This window comes from Enhydra lutris, unplaced genomic scaffold, assembly GCF_002288905.1.
Source record: "Enhydra lutris kenyoni isolate GAN:26980312 unplaced genomic scaffold, ASM228890v2 scaffoldscaffold15, whole genome shotgun sequence".
NCBI lineage: Eukaryota > Metazoa > Chordata > Mammalia > Carnivora > Mustelidae > Enhydra > Enhydra lutris.
In genome coordinates, this window is record NW_019154099.1 from 51,131,359 (window position 1) to 51,154,773 (window position 23,415).

Below are 23,415 nucleotides of genomic sequence, written 5' to 3' on the forward strand. Positions count from 1 at the left end.
GCTCCCTGCCGAGCAGAGAGCCCGATGCGGGACTCGATCCCAGGACCCTGGGATCATGACCTGAGCCGAAGGCAGAGGCTTTAACCCACTGACCCACCCAGGCGCCCCTGTTTTCCAACTTCTGATGCCATTTTATTGAGTGCACACAACTTTTAGAATTGGGACACAGATTTTTTATCCTACCCCCAAAACTTACAGACTCCTATTCGTAAGAACAGGAATGTATTTCATCTTTGAAACTCCAAAAAATCATTACTGGCCATTACCTGAGTGGTCTTTTGAGTCACACAAAATTTAAGAAGAGGTAGGGCATGGAAAAAAAAAAAAAACAAAAAAACAAAAGGTAAAGTTATCCATTAATACTAGCTGGTGCTTATCACATGCCATTCTAAAGCATGTAAATTCACTTTTCACACCGGCTCCTGCCTCACTTAACAGTGTTTCCAAAGAGAGTTAGAATGCAAACAATATACAACTTTGCCACTCTTTCAGAAAATGACTAGTTAGTCCAAAACAACTTCATTTACGTGGTAGAAAAGGAGTTAAAGGCAGGGTATGGATTCGCCATTGTAGAAATGAGTGTGTATGTGTGTGTGTGTGTGTGCGTACATGCTTTAAATATGACTTTTCTTAAAAGAAAAAGACTTCTTCCTGAGGTTTAGGTTCATTGCTGGCTGCTTGGAAAAGAGCTTTCTTGGTTCACAATTCCAAAGTCTTCCCCATCAGAGTGTCCTGCCACCAGGGGACAGAAGTCAGGGCATGTTCTGGACCCCAGTCCATCCTCCACTTGCTTCCTGACATTCACATCTGTGTCTGTGAGACGGGATGTATCGTGGAATATATATTCATCTTCTCCACATTCTTTTTCTCATCCTCATTATCAACCTGGGCTTCAATCTCCGCTGGATTGACGTAAGTATAGAACCGGGCCATTACGGCAAATATCACGCAGACCACCAGGAGCAATGCCGCGAATAGAACGTACTCAGCCCACTTGGAAGGAATTAGAGTTGGAGCAAGAAAGAAACAAAAACAACACAGGTTATGTTACAGTGTGCTTTGGGAGTACATTTTCTTGTTATGTCTAGGTAGGAGGTGCTCTGCAATTGAACTGTGATGGAGAATTGGTAGGTGACTACCATAGATCCGGAATGGCCAGCTTTTCTTGAATGCCCAAGTACAAAGATAACATTTTTTTGGAACTGCATGGGAGGGCAGAAACCAAGACTCTGGGAGGATGAGAGAAAATTTCTGAAAAACCCATGTTAAGGAACAGAGCTGTCCTCTAGAAGGATGGGGACCAACAGAACAGCATACAGTACTCTTGAGCAGAAAATAACATGCAGAGAAGTGTTCTAAGTTAAGACCCCCACATTACGAGCTCACAGCAGGGGTGCGTGCTCTGATGGGACTTGGAGGGGGAAGTGAACAAACTGATAGGGTAAGGGATGACCCCCTTACAAGACAAATACTGAAATGCTAAAGGAGAAGGTTTCAGTTTCAGAGACGCTCTCATTTTATGTTAGCTGGAAAAATTACAACTACCCTCAGAAGGGCTCTAACTTTAGGTAACATGAAACTTTCTGGAAAACATGTCTGGCTTGGGGCCATTATGCAACATTCACAGAAGCTAGGAAAGATCTTTCCTTTGATAGTAAACCACATTAGGTTATAGGTATGTTAAGGCAAATCTTGGTATTTTGTCTGTCACTATCTAACTGTACACAACCAAGTAGAAATACAAAGAATTGGCACACATTTGGCCAAAAACGCATTTGGTCATCACCCTCTCTGGCTGGTTTTATTCAACCATTAGCTTAGATGACCATGTGTATACAGAGGTGGTGAGGGAGAGTCGTCATGATGACCACAGACACACACAGTCTCTTACCCCACCCCGTACCTGTTCGCTGAACTGGCCTGCTCCCGCTACGATAAGCACAATTATGTTGCCCACAGCCACCGTCAACAGCCATCCTGCTTGAAGCACTGACTTCATGTTGGAGGGGGCCTGGGGAAACAACACACAGTCAGTCTCTAGATGGCAACGGCACAGCTGGAGAATACAACTTACCGATGCATTCAGTTGGGCAGTCCGCCCTAAAAATGCGCATCGAAGGTGGGTTTTGCATTAATATGTGGGCTCACATATAAAAAGGCTTATCACTTGGATAACAAGACACCCCAAACACTCATGTACGAACATACAAGAATTCCTTGTTTCCCACTCTCCACATCCTCACAACGTTGTTGTCCTGAGTTAAATGGGCAAATCTATAGATGAATCAATTCTATGTCTACAGAAGAGTTTCCAAGCAGAGCCATCCATCCCGTTCTCTTTCCCCTAAATGGAGGCTACTCTCTGGGCCAGGAGCTTGCTCTGCTGTGAGCTTCCCTGTCACGTCATGACACCCCTCTTGTCACCTATAATATGTCATTTTATTTGATTGTGAGGTCATCACAGAAAGGGACTGTCCAACTCATATTTATGATCTTTACGGCAAGACTTAAAGGTGCTAGGCGTTGTAGGGTCACAATGACCTTAACTGTATTTTGATGAAATTGTTGAGAAACTAGCTTCTAATCAGCAGAATTTACCTCATGAGTCTCATCTTGAACAGTTGAAAGCAACATCTTTTAACTTTTAAAAGCTAGTCTTTAACCAGCATGTTTACTGGTAGCTATGAAGAAATCTCACCTGAGCCCTAACGATTATGAGGACACAACGCAGAAATGAACACCATAATGAACAGTTGATATCATTTAGTTGTTTCAGAACATAGACTCTGCTGCCTATCGTGGCCCTGGTCACGATCATTAATACAGCTTTCCCCCTTCAGGGCTGTAAATCTCCGGTATAGGATGTGGGAATGCAGAGTCATATGATACACGCACCCAAGAAGTTAAACAGAGTCATATTATTACTTGATAAAAACATGACTTGGGGTATCTCAAACACCTTGTTTGATGGAAGATACCATAATGCTTTCTAGAACCTTCCCTCCTCCCCCCAGAATCTTTTAAACTATAAATATATTGCTTATTGAAGTTAGGTTCCAACAGGGGTGGGGGTAGGGGAAGGGTGGTAGAAACAATGACCAAGAGACCTGGGAATATGAGAACTCCAGTCCCGTGACAGAGAAAACCACCTCGCCGCAGGTGAGGAGGAAATACTGTGGGATCTGCAGAGCAATGTTAACTGTGTTGGGTGAAATATCTTCAAAGATGTGCAGTTCAGGGCAGCCGGCATCCTAAACCAATACGGCAGAAGAGAGAAGATATTAAAATGGAGAATTGCTTCTAGAATAAAAACTGCTCAAACAGGCAAATGGAGCTTGGACTTCTAGAACCATGTCATACGATTTGTCAAATAAATACACTTTTAATTTATTTATATATTTATTTATCTAACATCTTAATTTTATCTTTTTCAGTTTTCCAACATTCACTGTTTATGCACCACACCCAGCGCTCTATGCAATACGAGCCCTTATACCCTTTTTAAATATGCAACAGTGCCTTTTGTCCTCATGATGAAATGGCCTTGGTTTTGAAAATCTGTTCACTAGCGTTTTTCTCTTAAATCAGAGAGTAGAGTGGAAGTCAGGGTTTGTTTAAAACATTGCCATCTCTTTGAACTCAAAGTTTGTAAGTCCATGTAAATAGTCTAGGAAGAGGCATCAGATGCTGGTCAACGTGGGCTTTTAGTCAGCCTCAGTCGTCTGTTTATTTTTATTCTAAAAATAACAGCACACTGAAGTCAACAGTAAGTTAAAGAACTAGTGACCAACTGAATGAATTCGAAGCCCGTTTAAAACACAGATGCTAATGTTCCTCCATTTCAGTCATGACCAAGTCCTAAATGTTTGAGTAGAACTTCTGATTCAACAGAATGACTCACTGACCGTCCTTCCAATGACATAGGTGAACGCACTACCAAATTCAAGGTTGGATGATTGGAAATTTCTTTCACACTGTTGCGGAATCTGTTGGGTTGAGCTTATTGTGAAGTGTTTTCTGTGGAAAGAAAGAATGATATAGGTTAACTTTCCTGGTATTAACAGCTTCAATGTAGTGTTTAAGGAAAAATACTTGAAATCCTTGAACTTGGGAGCACAGTGTCCAGGGAGGTACTTACACGCCCGAAGGAAAAAACTGATACTCGCTGGCATTGTGACCGGTGACATTCACATAAACCTTGTCGCCCATGGTGATGTTGAAGCTCTCATCAAAACTGTTTATAAATCTGAAACAGAAAACCATCCGTCTTGTGACTGGACCAAGGGGTATTTTATTTAGGTCACAGTATATGCCCCTGAACTTGGACTGTGATCTCTTTTGGAAGGGACTTAAGATGTTTATGGAAGAGTTCTAGACTTATAAAGGCAGAAGGAAGCCACCCCAGGTTTCTCATCGTTCACACACTCATGAGAACACACCCACAAGAGCTGACCACAGTCTTCTGCTGGACCTGTTCTGAGCGCCTGGTAACTAGGAGCTAGTTCAATGGTGTGTTGGGATATTAACCTGGATGGAAACAGGAACTGATTCCCCCTTCAAGAAGGCAACGCTTTGTGTCCCTTGCTCAGAAGCTTTAGAACTAAAGGATCGAAGTAGAAGTTGCTTAGTACCCGAACAGTCTCCGTCCGGGCTTCTTTCTGGGGGTTGGGGATGGAAGGCCATTTTCTGTCCTTTACCTCTAGGAGCCTGAGCAGGGAAGGGCCCCAAGGAGTGGAGAGGAACAAAAGGGTCGGTCTGGCAACCAGAGACACTTTTGGGGAGCTCACCTCCGAGAGGGAGTTCTGTGTCTGCAGGACCTAGAGCGATGGTGACCGGCGCTCTGTTAGAGCTCAGATGGGAGTGTAGCACCCACAGCCTTGGTGTCGGGTCTCAAGGCTTCCAGGGGCTGCAAAGTCCTCTATGCCTAAGTGGCTTGCCTTCAAAGGACCATAAAGATGGCGGCAGTGTGGACAGAAGACTGGATCCCTTCCTTTAGTGTTCCAGGCTATAGGAGACCCTGACGCTCTTACAGCACACCGGCCAGAAGGGTGCTGCCCCCAATGCGACTAGTGGATTTTTCCTGGACAGCTGAGGGAAAGCTTTCAGCAGATTATCCAATTTAAAGGATGGGCAGTCATAAGATTGTACACCCAAGGACTGCAGACAACAATTTAACCTGTACATTCCTAAAACATGTGGCCACATTTCATCGGCTTTGCGGCGACAAGTAATGAAATGAAATCTAGGTCAAATTCTAGGTACTGGGACAACATTTCTCTGAATTAAGCTCAGGCCCTAAAGTCCCTGGGTGTTTGACCTGGTGTAGTGTGACAGTTGCCTCACGGAGAACGGACTCCTGACCCAGGCCAGCAGGAGCCGCATAGTCGGGTGGACATCTCCAAGTGAAATGGCTGGCTCATAGGGTACCTCTCTGTTTAACGTTTTGAGGAACAGTTTTTCGAATTGTCTGCATCATTTTATCATTCTATATTCCCACCAGCAGTGTAAAAGTCTTCTGATTTGCCCACATCCCCACCACACTTGAAATCCCTGAACTTAGGATTCAAGTTATTACCGTTTTTTTTGGTTGCTTTTGTTTTGGTTTTTGGTTAGAGCCTGGTGAGTGTGAAGTGGTACCTCAATGTGGTTTTGATTCTCATTTCCCCAATAATTAATGATGTTGTGCTTCTTTCCTAGACTTTTTGACTTTTTCTGTGTTTTCTTTGGAGAAATCTCTCTCTCTCTCTCTCTTTTTTTGCAGATTTCATTCATTTATTTGACACAGAGAGAGAGCACAAGAAGGGGGGAGCAGGAAATGGAGAAGCAGACTCCCTGCTGAGCAGGGAGCCTGATGTGGGGCTCGATCCCAGGACCCTGAGATCATGACCTGAGCTGAAGGCAGATGCTTAACACACTGAGCCACCCAGGCGCCTGAGAAACGTCTCTTTGTTTCTTTGCTTTGCCCATTTAAAATATTGGGTTATTTGTCTTTTTACTTTTGAGCTGGAAGAGTTCTTTCTGTATTCAGAATCTCTTATCAATTATATGATTGCAAATATTTTCTCTCATTCTGTGAGCTGTCTTTTCATTGTCATGATGGTATCACTTGTAGCACGAAAGCTCTCCATGTGACAAAGCCCAAGTGACTATTTTTTTTTTTTTGCTTCATATCCAAGAAACTGCTGTCTAACCCCAGGTCACAAAGATTTATTGTTATTTTTCCTTTATAAATTTTATTGTTTTAGCTATATTGGGTTTATGATCCACTGCGTACCTTTTTGTGTGTGGCCTCAGGTAGGGTCTGACATCAGTCTTCTGCATGTGGGTATCTGGTTGTCTCAGTACCAAAATGATTTTAATAAACCCACAACTACCTTTAAATGAAGATTTCTCTTTAATCTACTTATGACCATACTCCCTCCTTGAAGGATCTTTTTCAGTATGACAGTCATGGAAACCAAGGCTTGAAATGAACCGAACTTAAAACCAAGCCTATGCCTAGATTTTTCTAAATCTGAAATTGAGCTTTTTAGAAATTAATGAAGCATATATAATCACGTCATCTACATTAATGATTTTTGTACCACCAATGAATAAAAATACTTGTAAAATTTTAAAATTTTTTCTCATTGTCTTAATATATTTTTAAATTACTTATAATGCTCAAATTAATTTGGTATAATAATTATATGTAATTTTTAACAAGATACCATGTTCATGCATTATAGGTGTATGCTTAAATATTTTTATTGGATATGGTAAAAGCTTTATAAAGATTTTTTAGTTTATTTATTTGAGAGAGAGAAAGTGAGAGAGAGCATGAGGGGGAGAAGGTCCAAGGGAGAAGCAGACTCCTCATGGAGCTGGGAGCCTAATGTGGGACTTGAGCCCGTGACTCTGAGATCATGATCTGAGCCGAAAGCAATTGTTCAATTGAGCCACCCAGGCACCCCATGATAAAAGCTTTAAAGGCCACCTCTCTAGAGAAACTTTGTACATGGGGACAAAAAAATATATATATATATGAATGGGAATTGGAGTACTCTTTGGAAAAATGGAAGCAACCTAAATTTCCTTGAACAATGGGTAAATAAATTGTGGTATGTACATGCAATGGAATATTATATAGTGGTTTGTGTGAGTGGATAAGGGATACTTATAGAAATATGAATGAGTATTAAAATATTTTATACTGTACTTTATAATATATAATATTGCAGAACACACACAGGACCATAATATATTAAGTTTAAAAACATGCTCAAGAACATTGTTTGTAAATATAATCATATATAGCAATATGTAATGTTAAAAAATTCATGAGAAAGATCAATATCAAATTCTCAACTAATTTTGACCCCAGTATTGTCATTTTTTTTTTTTTTGAGAGAGAGAGAGTGAGCAAGCATGTGTAATTGGAGGGAGGGGCAAACGGAGAGTGGGGAGAGAGAAACTTTAGTAGGTTCCATGCTCAACGTGGAGCACAGTGCAGGCCTTGATCTTATGTCTCTGATATCATGACCTGAGCTGAAATCAAGAGTCTGATACTTAACCAACTGAGCCACCCAGACGCCCCTGTCGCTTTACTTAAAGGACCCTGTTGAAGGTAGTCCACAGAAGTCTTGCAACTTAGATACCACATAATTAAAATGATTCCACTTTGTTTAAAATTCTCTCTACTCTTTCTTTAATTCATATATTATTCCAAAATCCAACCTCCTGACTTTCTCAAAGTTGTTCTATTTATCAGTTAGTTTCTGACATTGGTTTTTCAGAACTTCCCTATTTTATGGATTGTCTCTTGGACGTTGCTGAAATAATCAATTTTTGATCCACGGAAGATATGATGATGCCAATTAAAAGAAAAAAGTTTCTGGCTTATCTTTTACTACATGAGTGGGTTGGTGGGGTAAAATGTTGCTGATTTGATGTGTCCTTTCCCAAGATCTCAACAAAGAAAATTTTAAAGAAGAATGAAGCTTTAGCATAGCACGAGAACAAGAAAGGGTACCACAATTTAGACTGTTCGAAGTTTCCAAAGTTTTGGAGACATTTCTGAAGAAATCAAAACGATGGTTCTGAGCCACGGAGGACATCCCAGAGGCACTTCCAGCTCAGAGACTCAGATGCAAAGATTAGGAAAGGGCCAGATGACCAGCATCAGAGGATTTCCTTCCAGGTCTGCTAGGACAGCTGTACGTATATGCATGTGTGCAGGACAGAAGAACAATCCAGAAGACACAAAGAAGATGTTATGGGCTGAATTGTATCTCCACCCCTCCCCCAATTCATATGTTGAAATTCTAACCCTTAGGACCTCAGAATGTGACTCTATTTGGAGGTAGGGTCTTTATTCTTTTTCCAAAGATTTTATTTATTTGAGAGAGAGAATGTGTGTGCATGCGTGTGTGAGTCAGGGGAGGGGCAGAGGGAGAGGGAAAAGCAGACTTTGCACTGAGCACAGAGCCTGACGTGGGGCTTGATGTCAGGATCCCAAGATCATGACCTGAGCCAAAGGCAGATGCTTAACTCCTGAGCCACCCAGGAGCCCCTGGAGGCAGGGCCTTTCAAGAGGTAATATGAAGTCATGAGGGATCCAAGATCACTTGTGTTCTTAGAAGAAGAAATGATCAGGACACAGACACACAGAAGAAAGACCATGTAAAGACAGAGAAGGCAACTCTCTCTAAGGCAAGGGGAGAGGCCTCAGACAAAACTAATCTAGCCAATGCCTTGATGTTGGACTTCAAGCCTCCAGAATCATGAGGAAATAATTTTCTGTTGTTTAAGCCTTCCAGCCTGTGGTACCTTGTGATGGCAGCCTTAGCAAACTCATACAGAAGAGAACAAAGAAAATGAGAAGGAACCAAAAATCAAAAGAACATAGTGCTGGCTACTATTCACATGTAGTTTTACTACAGAGATATGTGAGAACATCAAGGAGAAAGAAGATCCCCAAAGCTTGGTGAGGGGGAAATTAAATCAACTACAGAGAGTGGCAGATGGTGTGTGTGTGTGTGTGTGTGTGTGTGTGTGTGTGTGTTTGAGCACAATTGGGTTTTGGATGCCAATAGAGACAAGCCTCCAGGACTCTGGGAAGAAAATGGCGGCCAACCTATGACTAAGCAGAACAGAAAAGCATTTTTGGGCAAGCAAGGACTTGCAAATTGCCTCACAGATTTTCTCGGTCAGATATCTGAGCACAAGTTTGCAGCCAAACAAGAAAGGTGACCCAGAATTCATGAAAGAAAGACACTAACCTGGACAAATGGTAAAAATTCTGTGAGGACAGTGGCATCACAGGACTACAGAGCAAAATGCCCTCGTTACATCAAAGGGCATGCTGAAGAGTTGGTTCTCAAAGAGGAAGGTGAATTCCCTGGGTCCATTCTCTGGATCACCCAGGAGGTAAAGGCTCATATGCTTTTGTCAACAAGAGGCCAAGTGAGTCACAGGAAAACCCAAAAGCTGTGCAAGAAAACCTTGGTTTAAAGATGTAGAACCATGGAACAATTCAGGGTATGTAATAGGCTATTCCAATTAACCTTGACATTCAGAACATTTCCATTTAAGGATATATTTTCAAGGATATAAAGTTACATTTCCTTCCCTTTCAGGCTTTTAGTGCATTGTGACTAATATTTTGATATTCAACTTGTAAATCCTGTTTATTAATCATTTGTAGAATTGACCTAGCACATGGAGAACACACAAAGATAAACATTACAAATGTTAACAATGTGAAACAAGCCAGAGGTAAAGAGAGATGAAAAGTTAATTCCATTTCTTCACAATTTCCATTAGTAAGTTAATATTCATCCTCCTAATCATACACTTTCCCTCCACTAGTTCATGTTTCACCGGTAACTGGTAAAAGCTGAAATCTGAAATTGTTAATGAGTGTCACAGGGAAACAGAGATTGGCTGTAAGAGTTGAGGCCAATAGGAGCCCTATCCTCGTTTCTCCCCCAATTTATTCAGATTTTCTAATCTTACTTAAAAAGTATATTTTCAGGTTTGCCTGAGTGGTTCAGTTGGTGAAGTGTCTGCCTTCAGCTCAAGTCCTGATCCCAGAGTCCCAAGATCGGGATCGAGCCCTGCATCGGGCTTCCTGCTCAGCAGGGAGTCTACTTCTCCCTCTAACCCTACCCACCTCATGCTCTCTCTCACATAAATAAATAAAATCTTTGTTAAAAAGCATATTTACAGTAAATTGGCTTTTTGGTGTACAGTTCTATGAATTTGAACACATGTCTGGATTCAGAGAAGCACCATCACTGCCAAGATATGGACCAGTTCCATCGGCCCCTGCGTCTCCCTCATGCAGACCCACAGCCAAACCTCTCCTCCACTCCTAACCCAAGGCAACCACTGATCTGTTCCCACATTCTTATCTTTTGTTGGTGGGGGGGCATTTCCAGAATGTCACATAAATGGAATTACACAGTAGCTATGTAAGTTTTGAGACAGGCTTCTTTCATGGCACAATACGTTTGAAATTAATTTATATTGCCTGTATCACTAGTTCCTTTTTCCTAAGGACTGTTCTGTTGTATGGATGTAGTATAGTCTATAGTCAATTGTCTGTTGATCCATCACCCACTCAAGGTCATTGGGTGACTTCCAATCTTTGGCAATTACGAATAGAATTTCTATGAACATTTATGTTTAGGTTCTTATGTTGACATAAGTTTGCATTTCTCTAGGATAAATACCTGAGAACCGGATAGCTGGGTTGTGTGGTAAGTATAGCCTTAACTTTATAAGAAACTGCCTCACTGTTTTTCAGAATGGCTGTACCATTTTGCACTCCCGTGCTAGAGCATGGGAGTTCTGGTTGTCCTGTCTCCTCCCCAGCATTTGGTATTGTCAGTTTAAAAAAAAATGATTAAATCCATCTAATAGGTATGTCATGCAACTCACTGTGGTTTTAATTTATATTTTTTAATGGCCAATGATGTCAAGCCTGTTTTCATGTGCTTCTTTGCCATCTGTATATCTTTGGTGAAATGTCTAAATCTTTTGCTCTTTTTAAACTGGATTATTTCCTTAATATTATGTTTCGAGAGTATTTTATATATTCTGGATGCAGATACTTAGTCAGATATGTGATTTGTAAATATTTTATACCAGCATGTAGCTTACCTTTTTCATTCTCTTAACAGTGAGATTTGCAGAATAAATGTTTTCAGTTTGAATGAAATCGAATTCACCTACATCTACATATCTATATGTATATATTAAAAGGACACATTACTCAGCCACTAAAAAGAAGGCAACCTTGCCATTGTGACAACATAGATGAACCTAGAAACAGTAAGTGAAAACGAGCCGGACAAAGACAAATACTGCATGGTATCGCGTACATACGGATTCTAAAAAACAGTTGGATTCATAGAAAAAAAGAGTAGACTGGTGATTGCCAGGACCCGCGGGGTGGGAAGCAGGGAAACGTTGTGTGAAAGGTACAAATTTAGTTCCATGATGAGTAAGTTCGAATGTACAATGTGGTGACTGTACGTCATACTACATTGTATACTTCAAATGTGCTAAGCAGTTAGATCTTAAGCATTCTTTTTTTTTTTTTTTTAGGTCTTAAGCATTCTTATCACACACACACACACACATACACACACACAAGTTCACTATAAGGTGATTGTGTTAGTTTGACTCTGGTAAATATTTCACAGTGGATACATACATTGAATCATATTGTCCACTTCAAATATAATTGATTTTGTCATTTATACCTCAGTAAAACTGGAAAAAATCATAGAAAAATAACGCTATGATTTTGATAATAATTGCACTAACCCTATGGGTCCATCTGGGGACAACTGACATTGTCACTCTATTAAGCCTTCTAATCAATGAAGCCAGCAGATCTCTCCATTGATTTCACTCGTCATTAATTTCTTCCATAAGCCTTTTGTAGTTTTAGTTCTCAAATCTCATATATGTTTTTATTAGCTTTGTACCTAGTAGTTTGTCTTTTTTGGGAGCTATTGTATAGCTTTAATTTTTTAGTTTCCAATCATTCATGGCTGGCACATAGAAATATGATTTTTGTTGTTGATCTTATATTTTGTAACATTTCTACACTCATATCTAAACTCACTTATTGAGTCTATGAACTTTTTTGGTAGAGTCTTTGGGACCTCCTGTGCAGGTCCTTATGTCATCTGTAAGTAGGAATAGTTTTTATTTCTTTCCTTCCAGTTAAGATGCTTTACTTCTTTTTCCAGTCTCATTGCACTGGTGCCCAGAAGGATGTTGAAAAGGAGTGGAGGGTGTGGACAATCTTATGGGAAGAGCATTGAGACTTTCTTCATTCATTATAATGGTAGCTTGGGTTTTTTAGACATCCTTTTTCAGAGTCAGGAAGTTCCCTTCAATTACTAGTTTGCTGAGGGCTCTTTTTAAATCATGAATGGACACTGAATTTTATCAAATGCTTTTCCTGCATCCATGGATATGATGATACGGATTTGTCTCTTTAATTTATTAAGATGATAGATGATATCGATTGATATTTTTAAGAATGTTGAACCGCCTTACATTGTTGGGGTAAATTCCTATACTCTCATTTTACAGCCTTGTCGCAGTGGGACTTTACTATGGGAAGGCATTACTTCCATAAGAAGCTGATAAGACTTGAGTTTTAAAGAAAAGTACATACCTGATGCCATTTTCTCCTTTTTCTGGCTTCTGGTTAAGGCCATCCTTTACCTGAGAAAGAAAGCATTTTCAAATCTAATCCATTAGAATACATTTAGATGACCATTTCAGCACTTGAGAAGGAGAGCGATGTTGACATTTATCCTAGGAGCTAAGGGCGTATGATAACATTTGCAGAGCTCCGTCCTTCAGTCCCCATTCTCCTGGAGGTGAAATGAGTCTCTACAATTTTTGATGTTTGCTTTCTAGTGCTTCCACAGAACATGACTATCCAAGAATTGAGAACAAATCACTCAAGAGCTCCCTAATAAAATACACGACCAAGAAGTCTTAATTCCATACGGCAGTTTTCTAGAAGGTCACAGAAGGTCACCTCACAGAACACCTCCCACTCCTCCACTCAGTTCAACTCTACTTCCACGGTTTCCTAATATGCTCCATGGCCCATCTAGATGCTGATATTTTGTCATGAAATATCTCATATGTATTTTTATTGCTTTTGCCTGATATTTTCACTATATTCTTTTCAGAGACTGTTTTAATTTTCCAATTACCCAGTGTGATTTTTTAACCAATACAATTTAAGATGTATGTAAAATTTTATCTCAAGAAGTTGCTAAGAATGCACCTATGTACTCTGTGTGACTTGCATGTTCTCACACACACCCTCCACCGTGCCCTCAGATTCTTTTTTTTGGAGGGAGGGTGTGGGGGCCAGGCATAGGAAGAATCTTAAGCAGGCTCCACACCCAGCACGGAGTCCGATGCAGGGCTCGATCTCACAACCCTGAGATCACGACCTGAGCTGGAATCAAGAGTCGGACACTTTAATTGACTGAGCCACCCAGGCACCTCCCCCACAAAAGTTCTTTTTAAATTTTTAAATTAATTTTCAAATGAATATTAACCCTTCCCATCCACCAATGTTTTCTTCGAAGTCAAATGACTTGTATCTTCAAAGAAGGAAGAACTTGAGGACTAACTCTCACAATACTACCTGGGCTAAAGCAATGCACACAACTGAAAGGCTCTGTCGCCGACATCACACACAGTAAAGAATCAGCTGTAGGTGTCCAATGACTTACCACTTGGGAATTATTGGGGGCCCACACTAGAAGGGTGTGCCGATGGCCCTGCTCAAAGTTATAAGTCACCGCATAGACTGATGAACCAGAAGAAATGTTTATACTTGTCAGTTTGTCTCCAGCAAAAGTCATGAAATCATTTGTCTGCATTGGGAGAGAAGAAGTCACAGTTAATACCATAGAGTCTCGCTCTGCCTCGGTTCACATTCACAAGCATCAAAAAATGTCTTGTGGGAGCTGGTGTCGGATTGTCTCAGTACCGCCCCTCCCCCACCACGGACTCCATCATGACGTTGTCTCGTGTTACGCAAGAATTAGGCTTTTTGCACAGCACTTTACTTTTTGTTTCTTTTTCTGAAAATACATGTTCTGGAAATCATCTCTACCATGGGGCAGAAAACAGCATCAGGGATAAAGGAATAACCCGGGAGGAAATCAGTCTGGAGCTGCTCCAGGCACCAGAAGTCAACTTTTCTTTTTTCTATAAGATCGTCAGTTTCATAAACTCCAAGGGAGCAGCTCTTCACTGTGGCTGAACAGGAAGGAGACCAGGTAAATCCAAACCTCTGGGCTATTGGAATTTTCAGAGCTCTTCAGGTGATTCTAACATGGAGTTCAGGTTAAAAACCTCTAATTCAGACCAGTGACCATCCAGATGAGGGCTTTCCGGCCTGGGCTGGGCTGACATTTGGGACCAGATAAGTCTAGGTTGTGGAACTGTGCGTCAGCCTCCCTGGTTTCCTCCTTCTGAAATGCCAATAGCAGCAGGATCTCCATTGTGACACTGAAAACTGTCTCCAGAAATTGCCAGATGTCCCTGAGGCGGCCAAATGGTAGAGAACCACAGACAGAGCCTTGCTATTTAAAGTGTGGTTCCACGCACCAACCACGGCACCCCTCCCCTGAGAGCATGTTAAAAATGCAAAATTTTACAAATTCCCCAGGCGATTCACATGCCCATTAAAGTCTGAGGCACACTGGTCTAGTGCGAAGCCCAAAGAGACCGAGATACTAAGGCAGTTCACTTCCATACTTGTAGGAATTACATAAAGATCAAGAAGATCAGTGTCTCCCAAGCCTATTATAACTCAGGTCAGAAGAGAAAAGAGAAAGTTGCATTTCTTTCTACTTACTTGACTCATCTGGGGAAGTGTTACTTCCATTCCAGGAAAAGATGCCGTCACGTTACTGTCCCCTAAATTCAACACTTTAACTTGGACTTCATTTGACTTGGGGAAGACTGGGAGAGTTCTCTGAGCAAAATAAGAGAAAGCTGGCAGTGATGTCTTCCATGCTGACTGAAGATCAGCCTGGCCCCGTCACCAGCACCCCCACCCACCAGCCGTGGAAAGCTGTCCCGGCCAAGAGATCAAACACCCCCTCGAGGTTTCCCATCACTCGTCTCACAGCACCCAGAGGAAGATGTTTATACAGAACAGGGAAGTGATCACAGAGAGGCTGCCCTTGGTCCTAACATCTCCAGGCTGAAGGATGCCAGGAAATGAAGCCTCCTATCTGAGGGTCAGAGCAAACACAACCCAAATGAGTGTGTATCTTGCTATAGCATGGGAGATCTGCTCTCCTGGGAGGCCAGTGTCGTCCCCTCTAACTCTGGAAGCCACGGCCACGGCCTGACCGTGCCCTAAACCTCCTTTCACAAGTGATCTATGCCTCCCGCCTCCATACATTTGTTCAGGGCTCCTGCCTTTTCCCCACAGCACTCTCTCTCTCCAATCCCAGGGTCCCTAAAGCAACCTATTCTATTCTAAAGTCTATCCTAGTTTCACAATGCATTTTGCACAAAGCTAGCCAAGTTCAGGAGCAAACGAGTACACCCACATGAGCAGGAGCCCTACACACGGTAGCTAACACGTGAAAACAACTCAAATGCCCATCAACAGACGGACCAACAAAACGCTGTCCATCCAACAGTAGACTATGATTCCACTGTAAAAAAAAAAGGAGGAAATTTTGACACCCGCTGTGACATGGATGAACCTCGAGGAAATCAGGCTCCGTGAAATCAGCCAATCACAAGGGACAGGCACTCTACAAATCCACTTACAGAAAGTACCAGCAGCAGACAAACTCCATGCAGACAGAAGGTAGAATGGTGAGTGCCGGGCTGGTGGGGGGCGGGGAGGGGAAGTGGGGCGTTGTTTTTCAACGGGCACAGAGTTTTTGTTTGGCAAGATGAAAAGTTTTCTGGAGATGAGTCACACAATAACGTGAACACATTTAACACTACTGAATGTACACTGAGACATGGGTAAGATGGTAAATTTTTGTTCCCTATATGTTATCACACCTAAAAATTTAAAAAGAAAAATTAGAGAGAAGGAAGGAAGGAGAGAGACAGAAACAGAGAGAGACACACACAGAGACTGAGGGTAGGAGACAGAGAAAGGAGAAGGGGAGAAGCAGGAGGAGAGCGTTTACCTCCTGTCTCACACACTACACAACACCCGCTTCTAGCCTGCTCTCACACTGAGGACGCCAGGAGTCTGGTTTGGTGCCACCGCGGATCCGGCAGACTGAAGACCGCGGCGTGTGAACGAACTAATATCACTAGAAACACGAGATTACAAAAGGCATCTTCCCGAAGACAGCTGGAACATTTAAAAAGGCTGCCCGTTTGACAGGGATGACCCTCTCCCCAGACTTCCTAGGCGTTCAGATTGTGAAAGAAGTTCTACAAACTCCAACTCCCATTACAAAAACCGTGTCCACAGAAACTCCCCGTGTTACTGCCATCCCCCTGCCCCTGCCAAAGCACAGCCGTCCGACCCTCCTCCCGGCTGCCCTGTCACAGTGCGGAACACCCACGGTGCACGCTGCCTGGAGGGACCGTTTTGCCCCTGTGGCGTCTCCACATGGTCCCTAGCTCCAGGACCTCCCTGCCTTAGCCCCTGGCCTCCCTGCGGTCCCGGAGAAAGACGCCTTCTGAATGCCCCACCCGACCTGCAGGAAAGGCCCCTGGGGAATCAGAGGGCAACTTACGTCAATGTCCACCTGCACGATTGCCGCCACTACAAAGGCCATGGAAGCCAGGAACATTCCAACTGTCATCTTCTTCAAGGAGCTGGGAGACACAGGGAAGAATGACTCTCCGCCAGCCTCATACCAGCGAGCGATCACGCTCCTTTCCCACCACCCACCCAAACAAAACTAGCTTCCCTAGGAAACACCAAATGAAATTGTCTCATGCTCTCTTATTTATGATCAAGACTAAGAGGGGTAATGGTAATAGAGCCTTTAATTTGCATTTTTACATTTAATTTCTAGAAACTGTAGCTCAGGGGATACTTGGGATGAACATTAACATGTCCATTGTCTACATATATGAAACACTTTAATTAGAGGATTTTCTGGCTGCCGTTAATAGAACTTTCAGTTTAAGGGCAAATTTCCAGAAACATCAGCACACCAGCCTCTAATTCTAGTATAATTCTTTAAAAACCCCATCATCTAGGTGGTGTGGTGGGAGGGGACACATTCTTTCCTCACCCCACCCCGAACCTGCCAGTCACCTACGTGAAATTGAGGCCACATTTTGCAATCAGAGGATAGACCACGGCATCCATGATGGGGACCATGATGACAATCAAGATGGCGTTCACGGTCTGCGGGGGGAGCGGACATGAACCGTTAGCCGTGGTCTCAAAGGTGACTTTGAACTCAGAAGGCAACTTAAGTATTTTCTTCCTACCTGCATCTGATCCGGCTGAATTTCAATAGCTCCCTAAAGAGAGGGGGGACAAGTCTTACTGAGAGGTTCCCACAGAGGATCAGCTGGGGGGGATGAAGAACATCATGACGGGGAAAGGGGGCGAAGGGTTTGGAGCAAAGGAGCAGTGACCGGGGGAGGTAGAGAAGCTTGATACCCCGGACTTACAATTTTCCCATTCATGGCTGTTGCTTGCAGTGTCCATCTAGAGCCCTGAAAAACAAATACGTTCAATGCATCATTTGGGGACGGGGGTTTAAACATTTTACAAGCCAAGGTTGAGTCTTTTCCAGATCCAGAACGAAGTCTGGAGTGTTATGGGATTTAAATGTTTTTTCCAACATCAAGTTTATCTTCCAGCTGCACTGGAACACTGGGTAAAACCAAACCCCTTGTGTTTCTGCTGCGGAAAGTAACATGACATCTAGTTGTCCCCGCCCCCTCCACACACCACCCCCAATGAAGAACCTACAAAGCGCTACTCTGAGATGCAGCTATCCTTAGGAAACACCAAGATGTCCATCTGAGACCTGTTGGAAAGCATGACGTCACCTGCAAGGTGGAGGAGGCGTCCGTTCACTGGCATCACAGCTTCAAGAACATCATTATTGCCTAAGGGCCATTTCTGACAGTCTAGGCTGTCCTCAGTGGAAATCCGTCCAGAGGGCGATGGATTTCAACCTGGGCAGCCTAGTTACGTTCAACCTATTTTGTATAAAGGAGACTCAGGACTGTTCACGTACACATGACTATTTCCATGGAGGACTGAACACATATGAGTTTCAACATAATCTGTCAACTCCATTTAAAAGGCATCATGGAAAGTCAGGAAATAGGCCACTGCTTGAATTCTTTTTTTTTTTTTTTTAAAGTAATCTCTACACCCAACGTGGGGCTTGAATTCGGGACACTGAGATCAAGAATTGCGTGCTCTACCCACTGAGCCACCCAGGCGCCCCATACTTGAGTTCTTAACAGATGCCAGCCATGGATCGCTTTATCCACAGTCTCTCATTTGATCACCACAGCCTTGTCACAGGTGATTAACCTTCCAGGAGGGTTATGGACTCCCCCTCGGCACACCACTAAAAGGCAATGAGTGTATTTCTAGTGCAGGTCTGATTCCAAGAGCTGGTTTTTACTCGACATGCAAATTTGCCTCCCTGTGCGTAAGATGCTGGTCTAAATCCCATACTTGCAATAAGGAGATTGGTGTGTTTGTTCAAATTTTTTCCAAGAGATGTTTTGCCCTTATAATAATCCTTCCTGGGGGCACCTGGGTGGCTCAGTTGATTAAGCTACTGCCTTCAGCTCAGGGCCGGAGATGGAGCCCTGTGTATGGCCCCCTGCTCAGTGGGAAGCCTGCTTCCCCCTCTCTCTCTGCCCCTCTCCCTGCTCATGCACGTTCTCTCTCTCTCTCATAAATAAATAATCTTTAAAAAAATAATCCTTCCTGCACAATAAAACCTTATAAATTTTTTTGAAGCTCCAGTTTCTAGAAGAAACAATATCTTATAACTTTGGTTACTGAGTACCATGCATTGAGTTGTTTAACCCAAATCTGAGAAATTTCTACATCTGCTGGAGTAAGAGCAGGGCGACAAGGTGGTGAGCTGGGTTCCAGTTCCTTGCTCTGGTCAGAATGGCTTGGGCAATCATCTGCAGTCCTGGAAAGCACTGCTATCTTATGCGTTCTGTTTTAGCACGAGAGGTACCAAGCCCCTCTCACCTTAAATGTTCTATGGATCCCATAAAAGGCAATATTGTACATCCTCTGAGCATACTGTTTCAGAAAAACTAATTCTTTATTCTTAGTTTGATGGGTAAGAGTTGTACATACCTTGATCAAATCTTTCCCAGGTCTCCTTTACACACCTAATTTTCTTCATTGTTTTGCAACAGAAATGTGGAGAGAACCATCTAGAATTTTTTGTTTTGTTTTGTTTTGTTTTAAGGAAATTCAGCGTGGGGTGCCTGGGGGGGCTCAGCTGGTTGAGCATCTGACTCATGATTTTGGCTCAGGGCACGATCTCATGGGTCGAGGGACTGAGCCCCAGGTTGGGCTCCATGCCCAGCAGGTAGTCTGCTTGGAGCTCTCTCTCGCCCTCTAACCCTCCCCTAACTTGCACGGGCACACGTGTGCACACGCACATACACACTCTGTCTCTCTCAAATAAATCTTAAAAAAAAAAAAAGGAAACTCAGTGTGATCTAAAAATAAATGAAGCATAAAAAAGAAACCAGAAGAGAACGTCTCTAGGAGGTAAATACTAGCTACTACCCAGTCCGTGGTAGCATCCACTGGACCTCGGCTAAATACAGACATTTGTACTGAAACATCATGTCACACTACCTGCTGGTCGAACAGGGCCCAGAACATTGGGAGTGGAATGTACAGGAACATCACCCTGGTGACCATCTTAATTTGAGAGATGAGCCGCACCTGTTGATGAAGTGGGGAAAGGACAAATCAGCCATGACCTGCGTCGCTCACGGTGATCAGCGACGTTGTCTTAGGCTGGACCTACTTGCAACCGGAGCCAAGCTGGGAGGTGACTAATTGTTCCAAGGAATCCTACCCCAGATTTTTTTTTTTTTTTGAGAAACCCCCAAACTCTTCAGCTATTTAAAAATGCTTAGAAGGCATTTTACTAGAAGTTAAATGTACTTCCAAGAAATGAAAACCCCACCCTCCACCGACTCTTCTGTTTTCAAACTAGTTGTGTGATCACAGTCACATATAATTAATGACCGATTACGCCAAATGAAAAACTATGAAAAGATAACATGGTTTCCAGAGAAATTCTACCCGTTGTTTATCAAGCTCTGCTCCAAATTAAAAAACACTCTTGCGTAGTCTTATTTAAAACCCTAATCGAGTTTACAAGGCTACAGCTGATTATTTTGTGCATGTGGCCTGAGTCACAGGAATCTCGCCCAGGCTGCTGGCCTCCTGGAGGGGGACCCTGGGCCACCACGGCAGGACTGACCACTTACATCGTATTTCTCTCGAGCCCAGTCCAGCCAGTGCTCCCTCTTGGGAAACTCCTTACTCCGGTGCCTAAACCTATTTTTGAGGGCAAACTGAAAGAAGGAAGAGAAATCAAATTTCAAAACAGAACCAACTTCTTTACCAGGAAAATGCATTTCAATGAAACTGCCTTTCAGGGAAAACTGTGTTCCCGAGAAAAGACGGATATAAAATTGTATACATTAGTGTAACGATGACACAAAAAGGCATAACCTGCATTTATTTCTAATCTCTTCCTAACTATAAGACTCTGAGTGGGGTAAACAAAGTCACACTGTTACCACTTTACTCTCCACGCCCTCTGGAGAGGAGCATTCAATGGAAATATCATGTGTGCCATTTGTGATTTTAGTTTTCTGGTAGCTGTATTAAAAATATACACAGATACACCTGAAACTGATATACTACAGTGCCTCAACCATACGAGAAATAGGGACACCTGGGTGGCTCAGTCGGTTAAGCATTTGCCTTTGGCTCAGGTCATGATCTCAGGGTTCTAGATCACTCTCAAATAAGTAAGTAAGTAAATAAATAAATAAAATCTCTCATTCTCACTCTCTTAAATAAATAAAATCTTAAAAAAAAACTGTACCAGAATTAAAATAATTAAAATAAAAATATATATAAGTGTAAAAAAGTAACAGGGAAACAGGTGAAATTAATTTTAAATATGTTCTGTTATTTAACCCAATAAACCCCAAATATGATCTTAATAGGTAATAAATTAACAGTAATGGTAAATCAATCATAAAATAATTATGGAAACAATTATTAATCCTACCAAATATTAAAATTAATGAGAAATTCTACATTTTTTTTTCATTTCAAGTCTTCAAAATCCAAGGTATATCTTACACTTTTGGAACATCTCAATGTGGATGCTCAATTTTTATCAGAAATGTTAGATTTGGGTTTACTTTTCATAAAATTTATGTCTTGAAATGTCAATTTATATACCTAAATTGTTCCAAAGATACTTAATTCCACTCACTGAGTGGAGCAACGGTTTTAAAATTTAAGACTGAGAACCCACTATCCAGAAATAAATTTATATGAAGTTATGTAATTTAGATTAATTTGAATGAAATGCAACTTAAAACTCAGTTTCCGGTTGCACTTGCCACATTTCAAACATGGGACAGCCACTCGTGGTTGGTGGCTACCAGGCTGAGGACGCAGGTCCACCATACAGGCAGCAAGAGAAAGCGATGCCCCAGGTGGCTGGGGACACACGTGTGACCGCCGGGCAGGGACTCAAAGCCACAGCTGATTCGAGAACACCGGGAAGTACGATTCTTGCGACTCTAAATAGCTTCTTGTTCTTTCGTTGTTTAAGTTGTCAAGTCCTTGTTAAGGAAGGACTTGGAGAGAGAATTGGTAAGATCTGCTTTTAGCGTAGAAAAAAACATCTGTAGTGGGAATTGATCTCATGTGAGGGGAAAGTACAGGAGGAACAGCGACAAGAGGAGAGAGGTTTTCCGACCTTGATAGGACACATTTATTTCACGACGTAACGTACACATGTATAATTTAATGCAATAAAGCCAAGTAAAGGGCAAATAAAGGGCTAAAATTATTTTTTTTTTAAAGATTTTATTTATTTATTTGTCAGAGAGAGAGAGGGAGAGAGAGCAAGCACAGGCAGACAGAATGGCAGGCAGAGGCAGAGGGAGAAGCAGGCTCCCTGATGAGCAAGGCGCCCGATGTGGGACTCGATCCCAGGAGGCCGGGATCATGACCTGAGCCAAAGGCAGCCACTTAACCAACTGAGCCACCCAGGTGTCCCAGGGCTAAAATTATTTTAAGGCTGTCTTTTCACCCAAGACTATCCACACATGTGGGTTTTTTTTTTTAAATAGATAAGTGATACATTTCCCCCGATTCCACAATGGTCTGTATATTTAAAAAATGGATACTATAGCTGCACCTGGGTGGCTCAGTCGTTAAGTGTCTGCCTTTGGCTCAGGTTATGAGTCCCAAAGTCTCGGCTCAGGTTATGATTCCCAGGGTCCTGGGATCGAGCCCCGCATCGGGCTCTCTGCTCAGTGGGAAGCCTGCTTCCCCCTCTCCCATTCCCCCTGCTTGTGTTCCCTCTCTCACTGTGTCTCTCTCTGTCGAATAAATAAAATCTTTAAAAAAAAAAATGGAGACTATATAGGGAGGAGAGTTATTTGACTCCTTTTTAGGAAGATTCCCTACACTCAACATTTATTTTCTGCCTTTAAGTATACCCGTATGGACATATACCACATAGATGCATACAGAAGAAACCATATCTTGAATGTTCCTGTCACCAGTCTGAAAACAAGGCTTCCGATGGCTGTGTAAGATGCACTATGAGTTCAGCACTGTTCTTCTGTTTCCAGCAATTTGGTGTTATGAATTTTTGCTGTTATAAATATTAGAGTGATAATCTTTATATGTGTATCTGTTCATTTTTAAAAGATTTTATTGATTTATTTGCCAGAGAGAGAGAGCATATCAGGGGAGAGGGAAAAGCAGACTCCCCACTGAGCAGGGAGCCTGATGTAGGACTTGATTCCAGGACCCTGGGTTCATGACCTGAGCCAAAGGCAGGTGCTTAAACAACTGAGGCCTCCAGGTGCCCCCATTTAGTGTGTTCATTTAAAAACTTATTTTCTTTGCCTTAATTCCTGAGACTTTACATACTTCAGATCCATGACACACAGCATGAAACCATGACTCCCACCTTTGGCTTCACGCCTTCCTGACCGACATCAGCCAGGGGCTGCCTGTTTGATCACTGAGAGTCGCTCTGCTTTGCCTTTCTTTGACCACCCATCTAACTGAACAGTTCAAAATCCCTTTCTATCCCTCCCTGTTTGAGTTCCATTTGTGTCCTTTTCCGTTTGGCGAGTTTTATAAGAAACTTC

The 23,415-nt window shown here is 42.4% G+C and overlaps 1 protein-coding gene across 1 annotated transcript in view; it reads right to left on the minus strand.

The window, feature by feature from the left end:
- Window positions 1–539: 539 nt before the first annotated feature.
- LOC111146938 (solute carrier family 15 member 1) overlaps window positions 540–23,415 on the minus strand; it is a 33,075-nt gene continuing 10,199 nt past the window's right edge. Inside the window, exons 9-22 of the mRNA XM_022502688.1 lie at window positions 20,488–20,574; window positions 19,844–19,933; window positions 17,659–17,703; window positions 17,473–17,505; window positions 17,298–17,386; window positions 16,764–16,845; window positions 14,897–15,016; window positions 13,764–13,907; window positions 12,680–12,729; window positions 4,139–4,246; window positions 3,906–4,017; window positions 3,108–3,251; window positions 1,904–2,011; window positions 540–993 (exon numbers count right to left, since the gene is read on the minus strand). Of these exons, the coding sequence (XP_022358396.1) occupies window positions 802–993; window positions 1,904–2,011; window positions 3,108–3,251; window positions 3,906–4,017; window positions 4,139–4,246; window positions 12,680–12,729; window positions 13,764–13,907; window positions 14,897–15,016; window positions 16,764–16,845; window positions 17,298–17,386; window positions 17,473–17,505; window positions 17,659–17,703; window positions 19,844–19,933; window positions 20,488–20,574 (1,404 nt within the window). The 3' untranslated portion in view covers window positions 540–801. The remainder of the gene's footprint in view (window positions 994–1,903; window positions 2,012–3,107; window positions 3,252–3,905; window positions 4,018–4,138; window positions 4,247–12,679; window positions 12,730–13,763; window positions 13,908–14,896; window positions 15,017–16,763; window positions 16,846–17,297; window positions 17,387–17,472; window positions 17,506–17,658; window positions 17,704–19,843; window positions 19,934–20,487; window positions 20,575–23,415) is intronic.